This window comes from Helicoverpa zea, chromosome 5 (genome assembly GCF_022581195.2).
Source record: "Helicoverpa zea isolate HzStark_Cry1AcR chromosome 5, ilHelZeax1.1, whole genome shotgun sequence".
NCBI lineage: Eukaryota > Metazoa > Arthropoda > Insecta > Lepidoptera > Noctuidae > Helicoverpa > Helicoverpa zea.
This window is the reverse complement of record NC_061456.1, coordinates 4,051,493-4,071,433: the sequence shown is the minus strand read 5'-3', so window position 1 is coordinate 4,071,433 and position 19,941 is coordinate 4,051,493. Positions and strand designations below refer to the sequence as shown.

The window sequence follows — 19,941 nt, the reverse complement described above, 5'->3', positions numbered from 1 at the left end:
TTACGGTAGACCAGGAATTGTTTGAAATACGGTTACCTAAATGAGACAATAACTACTTATTAATATGATGAGGACTGAAAATATGATAAAATCATAAACTACTAAAATTCTAGTTTTTCTTAAGCTACTAACTGCTAGTCTAAAATCTAGAAGTTATAAAAAAAACCTAGACTCGGTTTAACCGACTACTTGACTTCCCAAAAGGAAGTAGGTACCTGCCTACTCTATTTTCCGGAATCTTATTAATATAATTATTAATTAATATATATACCTATGTTTATTTTTATCATAGGTATTGTCAATTCATAGGAACCAGTTCCCTCGGAACGCGAGCGAAACAATACAATCAATACAATTATTTTGTTTCTTTGGCTTACCTTGCAAAAAATAAATGTCGTTGACCCTACCTCATGGGACTTGAAACCTAAATGGCAAAATATAGGTCAGTAGAGGTTTATATTGCTTATTTTCGTTTCACCTTTGAGGAAAACGTATGATATGTATGTTATCTACGTAGTATAGTTCTTGGAACTAATTTGGGTAACATTATTGATTCACGAAGCCAAAAATACACTCAAAACAAATGCAAATACAAATGTAAATGTCGTCTAAATTTATTAATTTAAACGTATTATGAAATTGTACACTTATATCGAAATAAATATTAAAATAGTCACTACTTCTTGGTAAATGTAATAAATACTCTAATTGGATTCGAATACAATATTTCTTCATACCTATTTCAAATAAAATGTCATTGGAAAATAAAGCCACTAAGGTTGGTTTCCACATTGGGTGGTTTATCTACCTTTTATAGACAACCTTTAGATTTATGAGGCAAGGATAAATCGTGTATTTATATAGCTCAGGTGTTCTAGTACCTAATTATTATTAAGAGCGGGTAACACTGCGTAAAATAACAATAGGCCGACAGCTGACAAGATAGTTGGTATAAAAAAAAAACCTGGTGCCAATCAAAGTTTTCAATGAGTCTGGTACCGCCTAAATACCTGATCTTTCGGATGTACGTACTTACATTTTTTTCATACTGATTTATGAGCTCAAACAAACTATCGGTCGACTTAAAAATGTCTGTGCACGAGAGCTCTGACACTTTTAAATCAAAGCCCTCACGCAATGTAAAATATTATAACAAAACAAGAAAAGAAACTACTTATATTAAAAAACATCAATACTCCGTATCAATAACGTAAACTTTGTTTTCAGGTTAATGCTTCGATTTTAATATGACTAAAAGCTTTTCAAATCACGTGAATTTTAATATCAGACAAAACATAATTATCAGACGTAGACAACCTATTTAATGATATCTACAAAAAATGTATATATGTTTTTCATACTTTTGTTATGCTTTTTTGTTATATTATTTTAAAAACCTTGTAAATGTGTATAGTTCGATGATCAAGTTAATGATTAAATTAATTGCTCAAAAACTAAAAACAACATCAAAACAAAAGCCTCAAGTATTAAAAACAATATTTCTCAATTCATTAACCACCACAAAGTACGAATAATCATAAAAGAGCAAAAAAATCAAAACTTGATCCTCGGAAACTTTTGCAAAAAGGGACGCGTTGAGATGGCAGTCACAGGGATCGGAGTGGATCGATATTAATGGTCGGCAACAGGTGTGCCTAGGGACCGTCGTACGCAACACACGCACTTTTGTAAACAACCCCCCGAATTACGTAAGAACCCTGTAATATCATGTTATCGGGGTGTTTACGTTTCCTTGTACAGGTAAGAAGTTGCCACATTGGCCTAATTAAATTCCTGTGTGAAAGTCCCAATTCTGTTCGTTGTTGTTTGACTGAAATAGATTGGTGTTTGGGATTTTTGGGATAGCTTTGTCATGTTTGATGTGGTATTACAGTATAGGGTACATTTTTATGTTTACTGTGTATTTAAAGTTATAAGCACATCTTATAAAACCTACGTTTATGTTTTCCAAATGGTTATTCAGAGACAACAAACATTAGCATTTTAGCCGACAGTGTCACGTACAGACCAAGATACGGAGTACCAGACATAACTTTCAAGGTGGATTTATTCATTTTTTTTGCGTTTAAATTGCTTACATTTCTTTATGACGGAATCGATTTTATTCTATTTTTAATAACAATTCTTCGATGCGTTAAGTGCGAGGCGAGGCGGCGGCGAGGCTCTCGCAAACATCAATTAATATTTATTCAATTACTCTGCTCTGTTTGACTTCCTCATTGGTCAAATGATTGCAAACCTATAGCTATATGGCTGTTGAAAGTTCATAATGTTTAGATTAGATTCGTTAGTGTAATTGGGATGGGAGCTTCATAATCTGAACACAGGGAAGTTTTACCTACAGAGATTGTGTAGGCCTACGTACGGTTTCTATTATTACATGATTCAGGTAGAGGAAAAAATATAGAGGTGGATGTGTCAAAGATAATGAAAATATCGGCCTAGGCCTTCGTGGAAAGCTCGTGATATCATACCTGTAGGATATTTTCCTTTCCAAAAAATCCTTTGACAAATATTGCAATATTTGGTCACGTTATTAAAAACGTCGGTTTGCGACTATAGTTCGGCCATTCAGAGAACGCGTTCCTGACACGTCGCGATTGAACTGACGACGTAACTTTGCAATGGCGTTGCAGTTACGATAAAAATATTTTTGCTGGTTGTTTACCGTTTTAACAATTGAGGAGCATTAAAACAACATTATTATATCAATAATCAATGAATGTTATTACGTCGTCAGTTCAATCGCGACGTGTCAGGAACGCATTCTCTGAATGGCCGAACTATAGACGGTGGATCGATATTTATGCGGCAACAGGTACCAGGGGATGGCTTTAATGGCCTCGTGTATGCGAACTCTAAAGTATTTTTTTACTGCGAATACGTGTATGTATATTTAATACTTGTACATATTGGACACTAATGGCCGATAAAAAGGTGAAAGAGAACATCTTACCTGTTCTATTAAGTCTGAAATCACCAACCCCCAATGAGCAAGCGTGGTGATTAACGCTCAATCCTTCTCCATATGAGAGGAGCCCTGTGCCCACCAGTGGGACGATAAAAAGGCTGTAACGTATTGTAACGAATACGAGTACATGACTTTGGTAGGTCGTTTGGGCAAATTGCGTATGCGTGAAGGTGGTAAAGCTAATAGTGGTGTGTTGTATCCGATAGTCTAATGTTTATTTAGGTTCCCACTAACGTTTAGACTGTATAATGTTGTGGTCAGTCTTGAATATGGATTTGAAAGCATGAATTAATCTTAAGTCAGTATAATACATTGACAGCCATTCTATTTTGATCCATACCTACTGTTACCTTGATGACAACTTCAACATTCGTTTTTCTGTAATTAGCCGTTCAATGTCGTTTTTAATTAAGTAATAATTTACACACAAAGAAATACAGGCTATTCAGATACGAATCCTAACATGTTCTAGGTAACTAACGCTTCATAAATCCAGCTGTAACCGTCCATTAAGTTACAAAACAGTAAATCCGGTCCATTAACAGTTATATTTCACGGTAAATCGTCTATGGCGTCACGCGATCTCGCCCCGCCCACGAATTAGGGGGTCGCATTAATAATTCCTAATTTCCCTTTTACCGCGATGTGTAGCTGATAAAGGCTTGATTGCTTGTTAGATGTCTTTTTTAGCTTTTGTTTCTTGTTGAGCCAGCTGCCGGCACAATTCTTAGGAAGTCTGTGCTAATGTTATTTCATCAATAAGCCGTAATAACTTTGATAGAAGAACCTAGTATTTATTGCATCAAAAAAAAACTAATAAAAGTCTAAAGGACCCAATCTATCCGTATACGATTTTTGTTGTAATCGGGAGAGCCTTACAAATAAATAAACTTATGAAGAACGTAGTACCTATCTAAACATAATATTTGAAAACAGATGGACAGACTAAACCAAAAAGTGATCTTAGATATAGCTCTCTTGCTGCGGGTTGTTCGAAAGAGATACCGCGGCCCTGATACATAAAAGGTCTATGACGGAACACGACGATTTTAGTCAGTAAGAGTCTGACAATCCCTCACCGCTGCTAACCCACAGCGGGGTCATTTGATGATTTTACGTCGCTAAAAAAAAAAAAAAGATATAGCTCTCTTTTTAACACGCTTATTTACAAACGATTTATTTCCTACAATTTGTAAACAACACAATATTATATAAAACAGTAGTCTTATCCATTGCACAGACTTTAATATTAATTCATGAAAGAAGGTTACGCGTCAAAAAGTTTCTATCTCATTATCTCTCTAGGCTTTAGCTTGGCGTGCCGGATTCCATCGTACGTATTACATGGTGGATTTTGAGATCTTCCGCTTTAAATACTTCTTTGAAATTGATAATAACGGAAGAGGTATTTTAAGGAGCTCCAAATCGCTTTTGCTGTTTTGTAGGGCAGACGTGCAGCGATAGTCATATTTAAGTTTACAGTCTTATAAATGCAAAAGTAGATCTACTCTATCTGTAGCAATTTAAATGAAATTTTGCACACAGGTGCTCCAGAGCTAAAATAGTCACTCCCAGGACGTGAGTGAAACCACGTGGAGCAGCTAGTAGTTGCATAAGTTACTTTTGAATTAACTATGATGAACTATGAATTAACTATGACTATAAATATTGATACTTACCTGTCTTTAGCAGTTCTAACCAGTAACAATGATTTCACAAAGTATTTTTTTATTGGTGGATTCTACAGGTAAGTAGGTAGGTATACCTACATTTCTGCCCAGAAGCGAAGAAATAAATACCTATATGATACGTCGATTTGAATTTCCATAATCATGCAAATGTGGAGAGTTACATATTATATATATATATATATAGGTATTTATGTCACATCCTCCTTCGATTCAAATCATCATCTCAGCTCATTGGCCGTCAAAATCTTAACGCGTTTGCTCAATCAACCATTTCATCAAAAGTATATGCGTGGTTCAGCTTTTCGTTTTTAGGTAGGTATATATTTTCTCGAATTTGCTCAAAAATATTGTCAATTTTACAGCGCTTGTATGAAAGCCGATTTTCGACACTTTGCAAGTACCGTATCTAGGACTGGTATTTTGCCGCGGTGAATGTGTTGCGCGAAAGAAAATGGTGTGGAAAATCCAATCGTGAGAAAGCGTTTTTTTTTCTAGCACCACGTACCTTGTTTGAGATGCAGATTAAGTACGTCTTTCATTTTATTAAGACGTATTTTTTTATTACATACCTAATCCTTTTTTGTTAATTATTTTGACCTACCCGAAGCCAATATAGGTACACAGAATGTAGACAGACATTAATAAGCTGAAAGAACAACAAACGTGACGATATTTAATGAAGCCAGCCACGCAATACGATGTCTTAAATAATAATAACATTGTGACAGGACTAGGTGACCAGCAAATACTCGGTGGTTTCATTAATTAAAGAAAAACAATACTATTATTGTATGAGCCATACTACATACAGAATGATATTACTTAATAGAAAACCTTGGCTTGTTAGTTTGCCCCTACAGTTATTTTGCACCGATATATTCGACCCGACTTAAAAAGGTCCCGATTAATCCGGCAAAAATAAATAAAAAACCTTAAAAAAATCCAGACGAGAATATAGAAAATTTTATCCTACATATTTCTTACATAAACATATTTATTTAAAACACAGGTCGCAAAAATAATCGATTTATGTGTCATAGAGCTAAAGTTTAGATACCTAGCATTGAACTTGAAGACTTCATACTGTTACTGGATGGGTATTTCTACACCAAAGGGTGTTACATTTCTGCTATTTAACATAACTAACTCCATTAATATTAAGGATATAACTAGTCTAAGACATAAGTCAGTTGGGTCGGACAAGATATGGACGTGAAGATAAGACATTGATACTGTCCGACATAATTTGATCCGGACGCGTCCCAAGTTGGCATAATTGAAGGAGGATGTCTTCTATGGAGTTGTTATCATAATCATATCAGTTGAAATGTGAATAGTAAAGGGCCTTCATTACGCATCGTTATCCATGATGTAGTTGCTGTCGGAAGACATAACAGTTCTATCTTAAGATAGAAGAGTTAATTAAATATAGTGTAAAAGTCAAAACAACCCTTCTACGCAATCGAATTTAGATTAAGGAGTTTTCTATTTGCGTGGTTCTTTAAGAATTCCATCAAGATTCTATTCTCGTAAACGTCCACAATCCCATTGAATAAAATAAAATAGATCACGTCACTTAAAGTTCACGTCATGTCAACGGTACGTCTACGTTCCATTCCGTGTAAACCGCGCCTTACGAACATTTTAAAATAACACAAGGATTTATATGAGCATGAGTCTATTGTTTGGTGTTATTATAAAGCCCGCGATACATTCATAGCTAGCATTTTAATACCCCGTATTTAGGGCAGGACTGTGATTAAACTCCGCCGGTACAACGCCGGTTCGCAACCGTCACGGCTCCTACGGCACGGTTATTACGACCATGACTCAGTACCTTTGAGCACGCGATCCGGCAATAACGTGCAGAAAGAATTATTTTTCGTGTTTGCAAAAAAAGATAAATAAAAGCCAGGCTTTTATCGCGATTTTAGGTTGGTTCGCTAGTACTTTATGCTCGGGAAATGTTTTAGCAAACTCCTTGATAGTTTATGGGTGACGTAAATTTATTTCGCTCTAGGGACTAGGGTCCTGGCTAAATGGGAAACTTTTGGAGGCAATTCTAATAGTTTGTTTTTAGTACAAATGCACCCAAGAGGTTGAGGTTTCAGGCTGAATGGAACAAAGTCTCTTCCCTAGAGAGTCGTAAAAGGCTATTTCACAGGTATCGTGTTAGATTTACCTAACTTTAAACGCCCTGTAAATATTTCAGTTATTTTTTCAGCAAAAAATATGTCTTGTTACATATATTGTTACATACATTAAATTCGATACCTACACGTTGAATGGAGTTCATCATCATCATCATCATCATCAGCCTATCGCAGTCCACTGCTGGACATAGGCCTCTCCAAGTGCACGCCACTGAGATCGATGAATGGAGTTAATAAGTCGAATCAATTGAGTTAATCGGGGTCAATGACATCTGAAGGGTGAAATAGATACACAGTAAATAGAAGGCTTTTAGTAACAATGTTTGATATAGGACTTCCAATTTCAGGAGTGGTAGTTCATGGAAGTTTCAATTATGGTAGAATGGTCTGGGAAATTGGAATTTGTTTTATAAAGAACATCTAATAGAATTAAACGCTATATGTTAGGTACAAAAATATGAACAATACCTAGAATGTGTATTTGATTGTATTGTACAGAGTACATAGAAATGTTCAGGTGGATAATTAAAAAAGAATGATAACTTTAACATTGTCTCAATCTTTATTTTGTCTTTATCTACCACTGTAGGTACAGACAAACCACATCCAAATATACGTAATCCTTCAAAGTTCATGTACCTACTATATATTACAGTACAGAATTTCACGGGATTAGCCGCGATACTGAAAAAGGTTTTGTTGCTTAAATGACGTCATGTCGCATGCTGACGTCATGAATGTGTACAAAATTTAATTAAATCTAGTCACCATGATCGCTGAAATGCGAGAGAAGCCGCAGATTAAGGTTTTTGACACCGTCTACCGTAATTTGGTGTGTATGTTGTATGTACGGTTTTTGTCGGTGAGCAACTGGTTAATGTTATTTTATGTTAAGTAGTATATCCATTGTTTAATTTGTGTATCACAGCTAATTAATAAATAAATATCAAAACTGCTAAATCAATATAAACTGTCAAAAGGTTAACTGTGATTTTTTGTGTTTTCAAACCATCAACCAAGTGGATTCGTCAACGTGTTTTTATGAAAACTTCAAGCTCAAACTAACCTGATGTTTAATTTCAGATTTACACTTTGTACACTATCGTGTTTACAAATAAATAATTTGGGCATTATTTCGTTCCAAATACATAGAAAATAATACCCAACAAAATGTATACTTGTAGTATTAGCAGGTTGCACGTCGCTTGTTAAGCCATTTGAAGGCAACAGCCACGCGCGCGACACTTGTGCGTTACAATTCATAGGAACGGCTAACTCATCCTGACTGTTTCTGATAGCCTGGTACATTTTATCTTTTGTCACCTACTGAGAGTCTATATTGTCTGTGTTTTACACCGAGTTATAGATGTTATATGGCTCCATATTCCATCATAGATAAGTATTATTATATGGTTCTAAGTTTTAAGTTTTCCATCATCATTTTAATTTAGGTATCGTGGCGACAATTGATACAGCTATTAAAAAATAAAAATCGTAGCATTTTTTTTATACTAAATGTAGTTTATTTAAATGGATATTTTATTTGTTTTTAGGTAAACACCAAAACCTTCGGCAGAAGCAGTTTTTCGTAAGAATTCACACTTTATTCACGCGTTGACAACAATAATACGTATATAACGTTGGAAAAATAATAAAGTTACCTTGGCCATTGTTATATCTAAAATTCGTTCTTTTTTTAAGTCAACAGCTCTATAATCGTAGAAACAAATGCATTCACACATTGAGGTTTGGGGATGATACGACCACAGAGTAGGCACGACAGTGTGGCTATTTCAATCTGCGTAATTGCAACCATAAATTGCCATGTCGCCAGATGTGCAACAGGCTGCGCTTGTCTATGGAACCGGCTTGTTTGTGAAGCGATGGCGCATTGTATTGGAATATAGTTGTTCTGTTACAGCAATGAATCTAACAATTACGAGTTACTTATGAAACATGAATACTTCTATACATTGTTTGATAATTGGTTATTTTTGTAATGGGGTATTTTAAATTGCTTTTTCTTCATCTCTCAAAACAAATGTACTGTATTGCACCTCTACCCAAGCTTTATTTACTGTTTATGTATTGCTGTTATCCGAAAGGAAATGCCATGCGTATACAAATCAACGCGAACGCGAATGTGCAGCGACTGTATGTACTTTTCGCGTTATATTACGCCGCTTCGCGTTCACCTCCAGATCCCTCACGTAGGACGTACTTTAACCGTAAACAGGAAAATAGCAACCCAAAAAATTAAAACCCCATTAGAACCACTTCATAACCTCACATTACAACAAAACGCAGCCATCCAAACAGATAACAGAAAAGATAGATAAGACACAATGTAGTATGTAGTGCTACTAATCCGCAGAAATTTCTACTAAAACGTATATTACCGCAGTAATTAGGCACATTGCGGTCTCGTTGTAAGTGCAGGCGTACCCGGGGGAGGGTTTAACGACAGAGCCACGAATTAGCTTTGTTAGCTCGAATCTAAACGGACGTGAGGTATGAACTTACGTAGGTTGGTCTTTAAAGGGGTAAATTGTAGCTGTTGGTAGCGCACGTTTTAATTATTATGAAGAAAATTACGTGGGACACTAAATCCTGACCTGCAAAGCCTTTTTTGTGCAGGTCCTCGTAAAGCATTTAGTAGTGTGTGTAAAAAGACCGGTCTATCCTCGACACTATATATTTGCTAGATATAACATTGTTATCCACATTGAAATGCAGACATGCGGGTTCGGTCAATGGTATGAAACAAATAGTTGCATATCAATATGCTGTGTTGATTATGCACCAGTATATAATACAACTAGAGTAATTTTAAAAGTGATATTTTCCTTGGCTAGAATACCTAATGATATCCCAAATCCAGTTACTGCAGAAGTTACAAAGAAAAAGGAGCAATACAGTACATCAATTGCTTCATAAACAACTGTTAATGGCCCATTTCGAGGAGTTGACAAGGTGCTAACAGCCCAAATATCATGAACCGACACATTGGTGGCCTTAAAACATTACCCATTAAAATAAATTACAAGACATTTACAGCCATTTGAAAACTGAGTAAGCTTTACACAATTCCCTTAAATGATATTTTAAAGACGCACTTACATTGCTATTAGGTAGAAGTCACGTAATTCTTATTCCGAAGATAGGCAACAAGTTACTTAAACAAAACTACCAAAAAAATGCGAATATTAATTTCGACGAACAGTTTTTGAGACCCCAAAATCTTTCTCAATATTTTTGACACAGCATCTTACTCCCCCAAATAAGGCCTACCGATCAACACCCCAGCCTTGAAAACCTATTTCACTTTTACATCACTTTTCCATTTCTCTAACAAGGACCTCTAACAAGATTGCTCCCAAAATGTAGCTAAACAAAGTTAGTTCGTAAATAGCGTGAGAACTGCTCACTAACACAATATTGAGATCGATATGTGCAAAGCCACAGGTGCGTTCGCAAGTCGCTCCTTGTTTTGGGTTTGGCCTCAAAAGGGGAACTGTAATTGATTTTGGATCGTATGAAGATGGTTTCAAGTCTGTCTTCGTCTAACGATTACGTGGAAAGTTCTGGAATATTATTGGTAATGCTCATTGCTAGCTGGTTTGATTGAAGAAGATTTAGTTGTCTAGTACCTACCGAATGAGACACAAAACATTAGGTATGTTAGATATTATTAAACAGGCTTCAAATAATTATTAAGAAGGAACACAAACTATATTCTATCTAAATTCTATCTAAAATACACCTTATCTACAAGGATTTCATAGTTTTACAATAGCTTCTAGTAATCCTGTAAAATCGTCCCTTTTCGAACAATCGGTGAACGTATTGTAGGTACTTAATCTCAAGTCTTTAGTAAGTGGGAATCGTGAAACAATTCAACCACCCCACTATAGGTTTCTAATTACATTCCAACTGGAGGCTCTAACTATACATACACCTATGGTCAACCTTTAATTAACAGGAGGCTTTCGATAAATAATATAGTTTGAAGAACTATTTTGTGAACTACTAGAATGTTAAACAGTTTGTATGGGTAACATAGGTAAAGAAGCATTCAATTTATCATTAAAAATGTGACCTTTTATCCTATCCTTTTATAATACTGTGGATTAGAAAAATGCTTCTTATGAGTCATATTTGGCCTACAGAATACATATATATATACTCTCTGAAGACTAGGACAAATACATTTCAATAGATCAGTGGTCCCCAACTGGTAGTATGTGTAAAAAAATATTAATTGAGACTCGTTGCAATAGATAAAATTGCGCAGTCAACATCGCACTCCATATGAAATTGCTCGCTGATATTTTAAACATTCAGCAGCGACACGTGCCACAATATAAAATGCTGTTTTCGTTGCAAACTGAAAATATTAATACTATAAAAGATACGTGAATATTTCATAGCCAGCTAAGCAATCATAGAAATAACGCTGGCTGAATAAAATAAAGCTTCTTGGGTAAACAGAAAAAGGGTTGGGAAGGCGTGTAGCGTGGGGTCGAAGAGAAATATTTTGATAGCAGCTATAAGTTATAACATTATGGTAAGGTAGAGGTCTGAGAAAATAGAATTCACCATCCTCTCCTTTTAAGTGGAAAACGACTATCGCTGTATTCTGTAGGTATAGATAATATTTAACAGATAAGCTATTAAATCCCATAATGATGAGCTATGTGTTACATTATGATTACTATTGTACTATGTATGATTACTATTCTAAAAGGTCTTATTTTGCATACAGAAAAGTCTTATTCAAAGACAAAGCCAACAATAAAAGTAGAAAACAAAATAATACACTCGTAAAGCTGTATTAACAGAGTAATAGTTAGCCTGAGGCTATCTTCCGTCCCACAATAGTGTACCAGTTGTTATGAAACAGACTTTCAAATACAATTTCCTCTGTGTCGGCCCGTGGCGAATGGAAACGTTGATAAAATATGTCTTGTTTGGCTTTGGAACACCCTTTTGAGATATATGGATAAACTTGTGTTGGTAAGATATATATGTTGGTATGGCCTGTTTCGAATATCAATTGTACTTTCTGAATTTTATGAAAAACTAGTTTTCAAGATCTATTTTTTTTACCTGTACACTTAATACAACATATGCTGTGTATTTTTTTTTTCTAATTCAAATTAATTTATTTTTGTTAATATGGGTTCATGGAGATTTTACAACTATCTTATATTTATTTAATCCTACCATAAGGCTTGCAAGGACTTAAATTACAAATTAGGTGAATATAGCAAGGAAAAACGAAAAAAGATCACTATTGATCCTATTTATTTTACCTTAGCTATTTTTAACACAAAGCAGTCCCCTTACTTACTACTTTCAACATGCGTGGTTACGGATGCGTCAAACCGCGGCAGTGTGTGATCCGCATTATATCCACACTTTTATTAGCACCCTCCAGTCAGGTACCCATATATCAAGGAAGGGGTATTCTATAGCCAGGAAATAAGCATTCGCCGAGAATAATGGCCATGTTTACTAGAAGCAAGCACCAGTACAATATGAAAGGAAATAAAAGATAACTCCATTCGTCTTCACCGCACTTGGATAAAGGAATATAATGACGACATAAATACCGACACGTTGTTATGTTCCATCTCATCTCATGAATGGCAAGGAGCAGGAATAAATGGAAGGCTTATCTGTTATGAAAATCGCATTGAAGATGGTCATAAGGTTCTTATAAAGGGATCTAAACCTAAGAAAGAGCATTCGTAACACTCGGACGCAGAATATAAAAATTATCATAGGTTTTAATTTATTGCATATTTCATTTTAAACAAAACGCCGCTTTCGATAGGTTCGTAGTTTATTATTATAGATATGATATCAGATTTTTAATTTTATTTAAAAAACAATGGTTCAAGTTTAACGTTACGTAAGAAGTTTCAAATCTCAAGAAAATACCAATACTCCATTCCTTCATTCTCTGTGACTAAATATCATTCCACTCCCATTTTAGAGTTACATAAAAGGCTATGAATACGAATACAAGAGTTTATTCTTCCAATGAATAATTCACTCCGGATGATACGCATTATATTCAATTCTATTCATAGTATCCACTCTGGATTATACCGAATCGCCATATTTTATGGGTACTAAGATCTTGATCTTCCAATGAAAGACAAACATTGCGGGATTATTAATATAAAAGAGGAAATTGGGTGTCGTTACACGCGTATGATGATCGATGCTTTTGTGACCAGATGGAGTCATAACTAAAGTATTAAATAAAGAAAAATATATATATTTGAGTTTTCTGGATGTTATCTCAGAAAAGTGACAGCTTATTGGAAAAACAGTTCATACATTACATTCAATGACGACGCAAGAAAACATTTGTTGCACAGAATCATACCGACTTCGGTCTAATGACTTGACTTTAAAGTCAACAATATTTGTTTGCTTATAAATACAGTGCTTACAAGAAGTTTCCAGCAGTAAATACTCAGTCACTCCTCATATATTATACAGTAAATAATTATGAAGCATGTACTTAAGCGTAATAAGTTCCAACAGGTTTCTGTGTACTCAGCATTAAGTAAAGACACAGTTAGCGGTAATACGGCCTAAGAATGCGTAAGTACATACATTAGTCGTGCTGAGAAAATTAACTGTGAGTAAGGTAATTATGCTAGAGTTACTAGTTGTTAGAATGCCTATAGTTCGGCCATTCAGAGAATGCGTTCCTGACACGTCGCGATTGAACTGACGACGTAACTTTGCAATGGCGTTGCAGTTACGATAAAAATATTTTTGCTGGTTGTTTACCGTTTTAACAATTGAGGAGCATTAAAACAACATTATTATATCAATAATCAATGAATGTAGTTACGTCGTCAGTTCAATCGCGACGTGTCAGGAACGCATTCTCTGAATGGCCGAACTATAGTAAACCTCACTTGTTTTACAAGGTAAAGTGTCTCGCTATGTAGATTTTGTTTCGCTTATTTTTCGATTGACATGTTCTTTATTCCACACAGCACATCTTCGCGTACAATATTATTTTCTTTGAACTTTCTGCTATCAAATCTAAGTAGGTATAAGTTATTTGGCACAATTTACATAATTTAAAGAAAACGATGTAAATTATTCAATTTGAAAGCTCTTTAATTATAAAATGGCATTGTAAAATAGCATAATAAATAATTGAATACAAAATAAACTACGTAAGTATCAATTATTACTATGAATACGAAACGTCTGACACTTTTAACCCAAGAGTTTGTTCTTATTGAATATTAGTTCAATTGAAATGAGGCATTATTTTCTTCGTGAACTACAGTAAATTAATAAACAGAACGAAACAGACGCATTTTTAATGCAAAATAAAGGAGAAAATGTATAGGTTCGTCTATAACTAGTTTCTGCCCGCGATTTCATTTTCGATCTCGTTTCGAGGCTACATACACATTCCGTACATAGTTAAAAAGTAGCCTGCATGCTAATTTCATAAACAATACGTAAGCTGATTACTGCAAGGGTTCATCAAAAACCCACACTATTAGTTGGAAAAGGTGACATGCATAATTATAAACATAAATTCCTACTTTCGCGTCTATAGCTTTGTAAATAATATTGGAAGAATTTTAGCTGAAGCTGAAATCGTAAGAAAAATATTTGTGGTTACATGTAAGTTTCATAAAATCCAACTTGCATTTTTCCTGTGCCAGATGAACAAAAATGCGGAAAAGTATTTGCTATCTACGCTAATATTTTTAAGTGTGCAAAGTAGGTGATAATCTATGTTGCTGCTGGACCGATTCCAGAAATTTTTCCAAACCTTATAGTGAACTAGAAGTGGAATTTACTTCCCGCACCTGGATAAAAAAGCCTTTATCTATTTTCAGCCTCAAGAAAATATGACCAGACATATTTTTTCGCATATAGAGTCAGATACTTCAGAAATTGATCTGATTTGATTTATTTCACGGTAAAATCGTTTGGTCTGAAGGTTTTTCGAAAATCCTCGGGACCATTTTTGGGGCCGTTTCCAATTTTAATGTTTCCAAAATAATTGTTTTTGTACATATTAAGCTTATAAAGGAATTCTACGAAGCAAATCTGTTTTAATGATCTTATGTGTCTCTTTGTTCAGTACAAAGAAATAAAACTCTCCATACGATCTGGAACACAATATTATTTGAGTTTCCATCTTTGTGTCTTGAACGAAGTCAAAGTATGCGAACAAGAATATCGTATTACTGCTAGAAATATGATTCGAACGTTACGTAGTTTAAATCAAATAGAGCGTGTATATCTTCTATCTAGGTTTTCAAGCGTGGAAAATATCACAAGATATATCAAATAATTTTTAAGACGTTAGCTAAGAAGTATTGAAACTTGTGACAGACAAAAAAAACTTCATGTGCACCATGAGAGCCCTCGAGGCAAAATTTCAGTTACACAACTTTTGTAATATCATAAATAGGTGCAATAATAAATCGAGATACAGTTCAATGGTTAAACAAGCAATAATTAGTGCATTAAATAGTAATTACAAAAATGATAATTTACACATCCAATTTACTACAGTCGCAAAAGAACAAATTTAAATTGGATTCCAAACAATTTAATTCTGATGGAGTTGGTACTTCATTAAGCCGCTTTTAAGCTTTTAGTTTCATAAAAGTTGAAATAAATTGTAAAGGTTTATTACAAATTTAAGTATTTGTATCTTTGCATCGATTTGACGGACAGACCGTCTCACTTACATATGTAGATCTTTCAGACAGTCGATTTAAGTGATACTTTTCATTATGATGAAATATATCATGGCTTCTAAATAAGCTGTCGCAACAAATATTCCATTCACCTCAATTTAACAAATTCTATGTTCAGTCAAGAGAATCATATTTTATCCTTTCAAACAGAAATTCAGATATAACCATAGAAAACTTATCAACCACACATATACCAATAACTCCCACAAATTCAATACTATGTCAGTTCTCGATGTCAACAAAATACATTGTGCAAATAGCAATTACAGCGCTAAATTCAGCATAATCTCGGCGGCTGACGGGGTATCTATGTACATTCATTATTTAACAAAATGCAAATCAGTTTGTGTTGGGGAAATACAATGTGTGTGTAATATTGGAGCACTGAATTAGTGTTGCCGTATTGTCCGAATTGAATTGGGCTGTGTTAGATAGTTTTGTGGTAGAAATGCACTTAATTGTATTGTAAGGGTATTGGAGTTATTACAAGATAGGTAATAATAATTTTCTTTTAAATCAAAACAAACATAAAAAAATAGTAAAAAGTAGAGTAACAGTAGCTTTATTTTCTGTGAAAAACTGTTCGGACAGTTTAGTATCTACTGAAAAGTTGTTAGTATAGGTATTTATACGTGGGTACATAGGTATAGACTTTTCACTTTTATCGCCAAATAAACGCAACAAGACATACCTACATACATATGTTTCAATTCAAAACACACATATAATGTCTATAGCCCATAGGTAGATTGAATACAGAAATGAAACATCAGTAATTCTCCCTAACGACATTCCCACTTGGATCTGGAATTCAAGCTAATGACATTTGCACTCTTGAGTTCGACACATTCTGCTAATTGGGCTCGCGTATCACTGAATGAGCTGCCATTGATGACACGTAATCTATTTACTGGATACGACTGCGATGTTTCGTATCTGTTTTTGATCTGGATGAGCTCATAAATGCAATTTTGAATGTCGTGAAGTTGAGAGGGTTAATTTGGTTGGATGTTTGAAGGATGAGACTCGCTTGGCTATGACATTTTCATTGATAAGATATCGAGGTGAGTTCAATAAAGTATTGGATGCGGGTTGCTGAAGATCGAGCAAAGTGGTGAGCGTTGGGGGAGGCCTTTGTTCAGCAGTGGAGATCTTTCGTCTGACACGACAATAAAGTACAAGTGTTATAGTTTGTCTGGTTATAACAGTTATAAGGACATGGCACATTATAGCAGCACCGCAACAGCACGGCGTCGCCTAACCACGCGCTGTCCGTTCGCCGTCGGCGCGCCGGCCGCGAGGTGTAAGCTTGCTGTCACCGCAAACTCAATATTATTTTAAGACAGTTATGATTGAACACGACGCAATGACGTTGTTTCGCTGCCGGCTCGGAGTCGGCGCGTAATTAGCACGCCGTCGGCGCGCTGTACGCATGAGGTCCGCTCGCTTGCAGCACGCGGGCGGCGAGTCGAGTTGTGTGGTAGCGGTAAGCGCGCTGACTGCTCGCCGTTGGCTTTTTCATATTGACATTACGAAATATATTATAATATACACGATTTAATGCTCTAAATTGAATGACAACTTAAATGCTGCTGTGGAGCCGTACTGTTGCGGTGCCGCTATACTGTGCCATAACCTATAGAGTCCGCCAAAACAAAACACTTTGACAATCAATGATCGTCTATCTCAAAAATAATTTCACACCACTTTTCTAAAAATAAAATTACCATATTACCATGAATTTGCTAGTTTCTAATCTCAAGTGACTCGTTGTAAAACTATTTTACCTACCGATTGATATTAAGCTACACATACTTTCAATTTAAAATCTCCGTCCTACCTTTTAAAGGAAGGCTATAAAAAGGTTTTCAAGCGAGCAGCTTTTGATTAGAGCCCTTTTGTGTTCCGCTCAATCTGAGTCCAGACCCGTCCCTCTATTATATGAACTTTAATAATGGACCCTCATGCTAGAGGTGCTAAGGAATCTAAAATTACTGCTATATATTCCAAAAAGGGTAGCTTAAAAATAAGTGTAGGAAAATAATAAACTTCATTCTTTTTCTATGCATTGTTTACATTTACAGTTTTTTCAAGTTTAGTTGTTCAAACTAAAACAACTGGTATTGTTTCAGTCGCATTTTCTGCGCCAAATTAAATTACTTTAAAGTGGTAGCTACAAAACAGAGCTCTTTGGAAATGCTCTTAAAAAGAATTAGTAGCACGCTGAAAGTACCTATTTTATTCATTTAGCTGTACCTTAATTGTAATTCACAGACTCCGTTTTATTTAGAAACAATGCAAGTATGTCTTGCAGTAAACAAAGCAAAGGTGATAACATAAGATAAGATTTTTTATTTTCCACTCCAAGTCACATGACCTAAGATTATTCACTATTATTCAGGCGACATCGAATTTTGCTGTCGAAGCAGCTGGGTCTTTGGATTAAATCACATTATATGGACCAAGTCAAGCGTAAAGCTTTCTCACGTAAAATAAAGTAATAAAGGATCGAGAATCCAGGTTCGTTACAAAGCATGCAACACATTTTAGTGCAGTAAGCTGTAATTGCAAATTCCAATTTTGACTTTGAGAATTTTCTGGAAATACTTGAAACCAAAAGTCAGAATGTAGGTGGAGATAAGGTAAACATATTACTAACGGCCGTCAAATTCCTATCTCTAGTAAGCAAAACAAGCAATAGATAGAGTATTGGGAATGGCCATTACAAAATAACAAAGTCGTTATCGAAAGTTTAACAGTAATTGTCAGTTATTGGACAGTTCAGTATTATCACGGGCTGCTTTTGATCAGAAACATCTCAAACATTCGTAACAAGACAAACATCTACAAATAGCAGTCATTTGTTGTTTGTTTGATAAAAATAAGTTTTCGTAGGCTAGGCTTGTTTTCGACATTCATGATTTACGATCTGAAGGGACACGTTACTGAAACTCGAGCAGAAGGATTTTTATTTTTTGGAAATGAAAAAACTTTTCTTTTGTACGTGTATCGAATACTTTCGGTAAACGTTCCATATGTGCATTATATCTACATGTTGACTCAAACATAGTCATAAGGAAATGTAGCCAGCCTTTTGGGCACGATCCCCGCTGACAGCGATGTGGATGATTTTTTTTTTTGTAAATATGTATAAATAGGAGTTTGTTTATAAGTTAAAATAAAATTTTAATCGTAGCAGGATTTAAATACGCATAAGCCACGATATTTACAATTTAAACAAAAATGCACGGAATTCCCAAAAAAATCTCCAAACTGCAAAATTTCTTTGTCTCCAGAATGTGGTGGTGTGAGACGAGTGGCGCGGGGTGAGGTGAAGGGCGGGGCGCCATGAGCGCTCCCGAGCCGTCGGTGCTCAGCGCACTGAAGGGCTTCACGGAAACCAGCGACAAGTGGCCCGGACCACGTGCTGTTAAGATCTACGTCGCCTCCGTTTACAATGGTAAGTTCAAAATGTGTGTGATAAAGCCGTGTTTTTTTGTTTTGGGAAATCTGGAGTATGGCTGGTCTGGAGTATAGCTGAAATAAGTTAGCGATAAGACCGCCTATTATATCACCTACAATCTACATACTTTATTAATTATTTCTAAGATCAAAGATATAAAAATTATTGTTCCTAATACAATATATCTAATTATCTATAGCGCGCCCCGTTATTTATTTATGCACACAAGCAATTCTTACGATCTTTCAGTGACCAGTCTTTTATGTTAGAATGAAACGTGAATTTCATTTTATAAAGCAATACCTAAGGATCAGATATTACTTAACAAGTAACTGAAAGTCATTAAACTGCTACATAGCCGCCATCATTTCTGCGTTTGCCTTTGGTTTCACCCGCATTATGGACTCTTAAACAAGAAAACTTTGGGAGTTATTGTGTCTATTCGAAACAAGGACAATGCGCAACATTGCGACAAGTTTGGTTTACATTGTAAAACATTGTTGAAAAGGATTATAATTTTAAAATAATAAAATTTAGGTGGTAAACCTAGATAAATAAGTTACGAAAGAATGATTAAAGTTGATTCATTTCGCAATCAAAAAATTATGTCAGCCTCTTAGGTCAGCATAACAAACAAAGAGTTACCGTTTTTATTTTATTCTAATATGACCGAGACCACCTACGTAGGTAGATAGGTAAGTTTATTTTTTTTTTTTTAATTTCTACTTTTCAGTGCACACAAGATAAAACCGTTTAACTTAAAAGTTTTTTACCGATTATTTAAATATTTATTTTCTTCTCATAAAATAAATGAAGAATCTCAGTATTCCACTCATTGAAGAGGCTTACAACTCATTCACAAGAACTGTTCAAGTCA

At 35.1% G+C, this 19,941-nt stretch overlaps 1 protein-coding gene across 3 annotated transcripts in view; it reads left to right on the top strand.

Moving 5' to 3' along the window:
• LOC124630240 (protein qui-1) overlaps positions 1 to 19,941 on the top strand; it is a 113,499-nt gene that overhangs the window by 48,651 nt on the left and 44,907 nt on the right. For all 3 annotated transcript variants that reach the window (XR_006984403.1, XM_047164019.1, XM_047164018.1), the window contains exon 2: positions 18,898 to 19,061. Coding sequence is in view for 2 of the 3 variants with exons in the window: in XM_047164019.1 (XP_047019975.1) it covers positions 18,950 to 19,061 (112 nt within the window). In the remaining variant the exon portion in view is untranslated. The remainder of the gene's footprint in view (positions 1 to 18,897; positions 19,062 to 19,941) is intronic.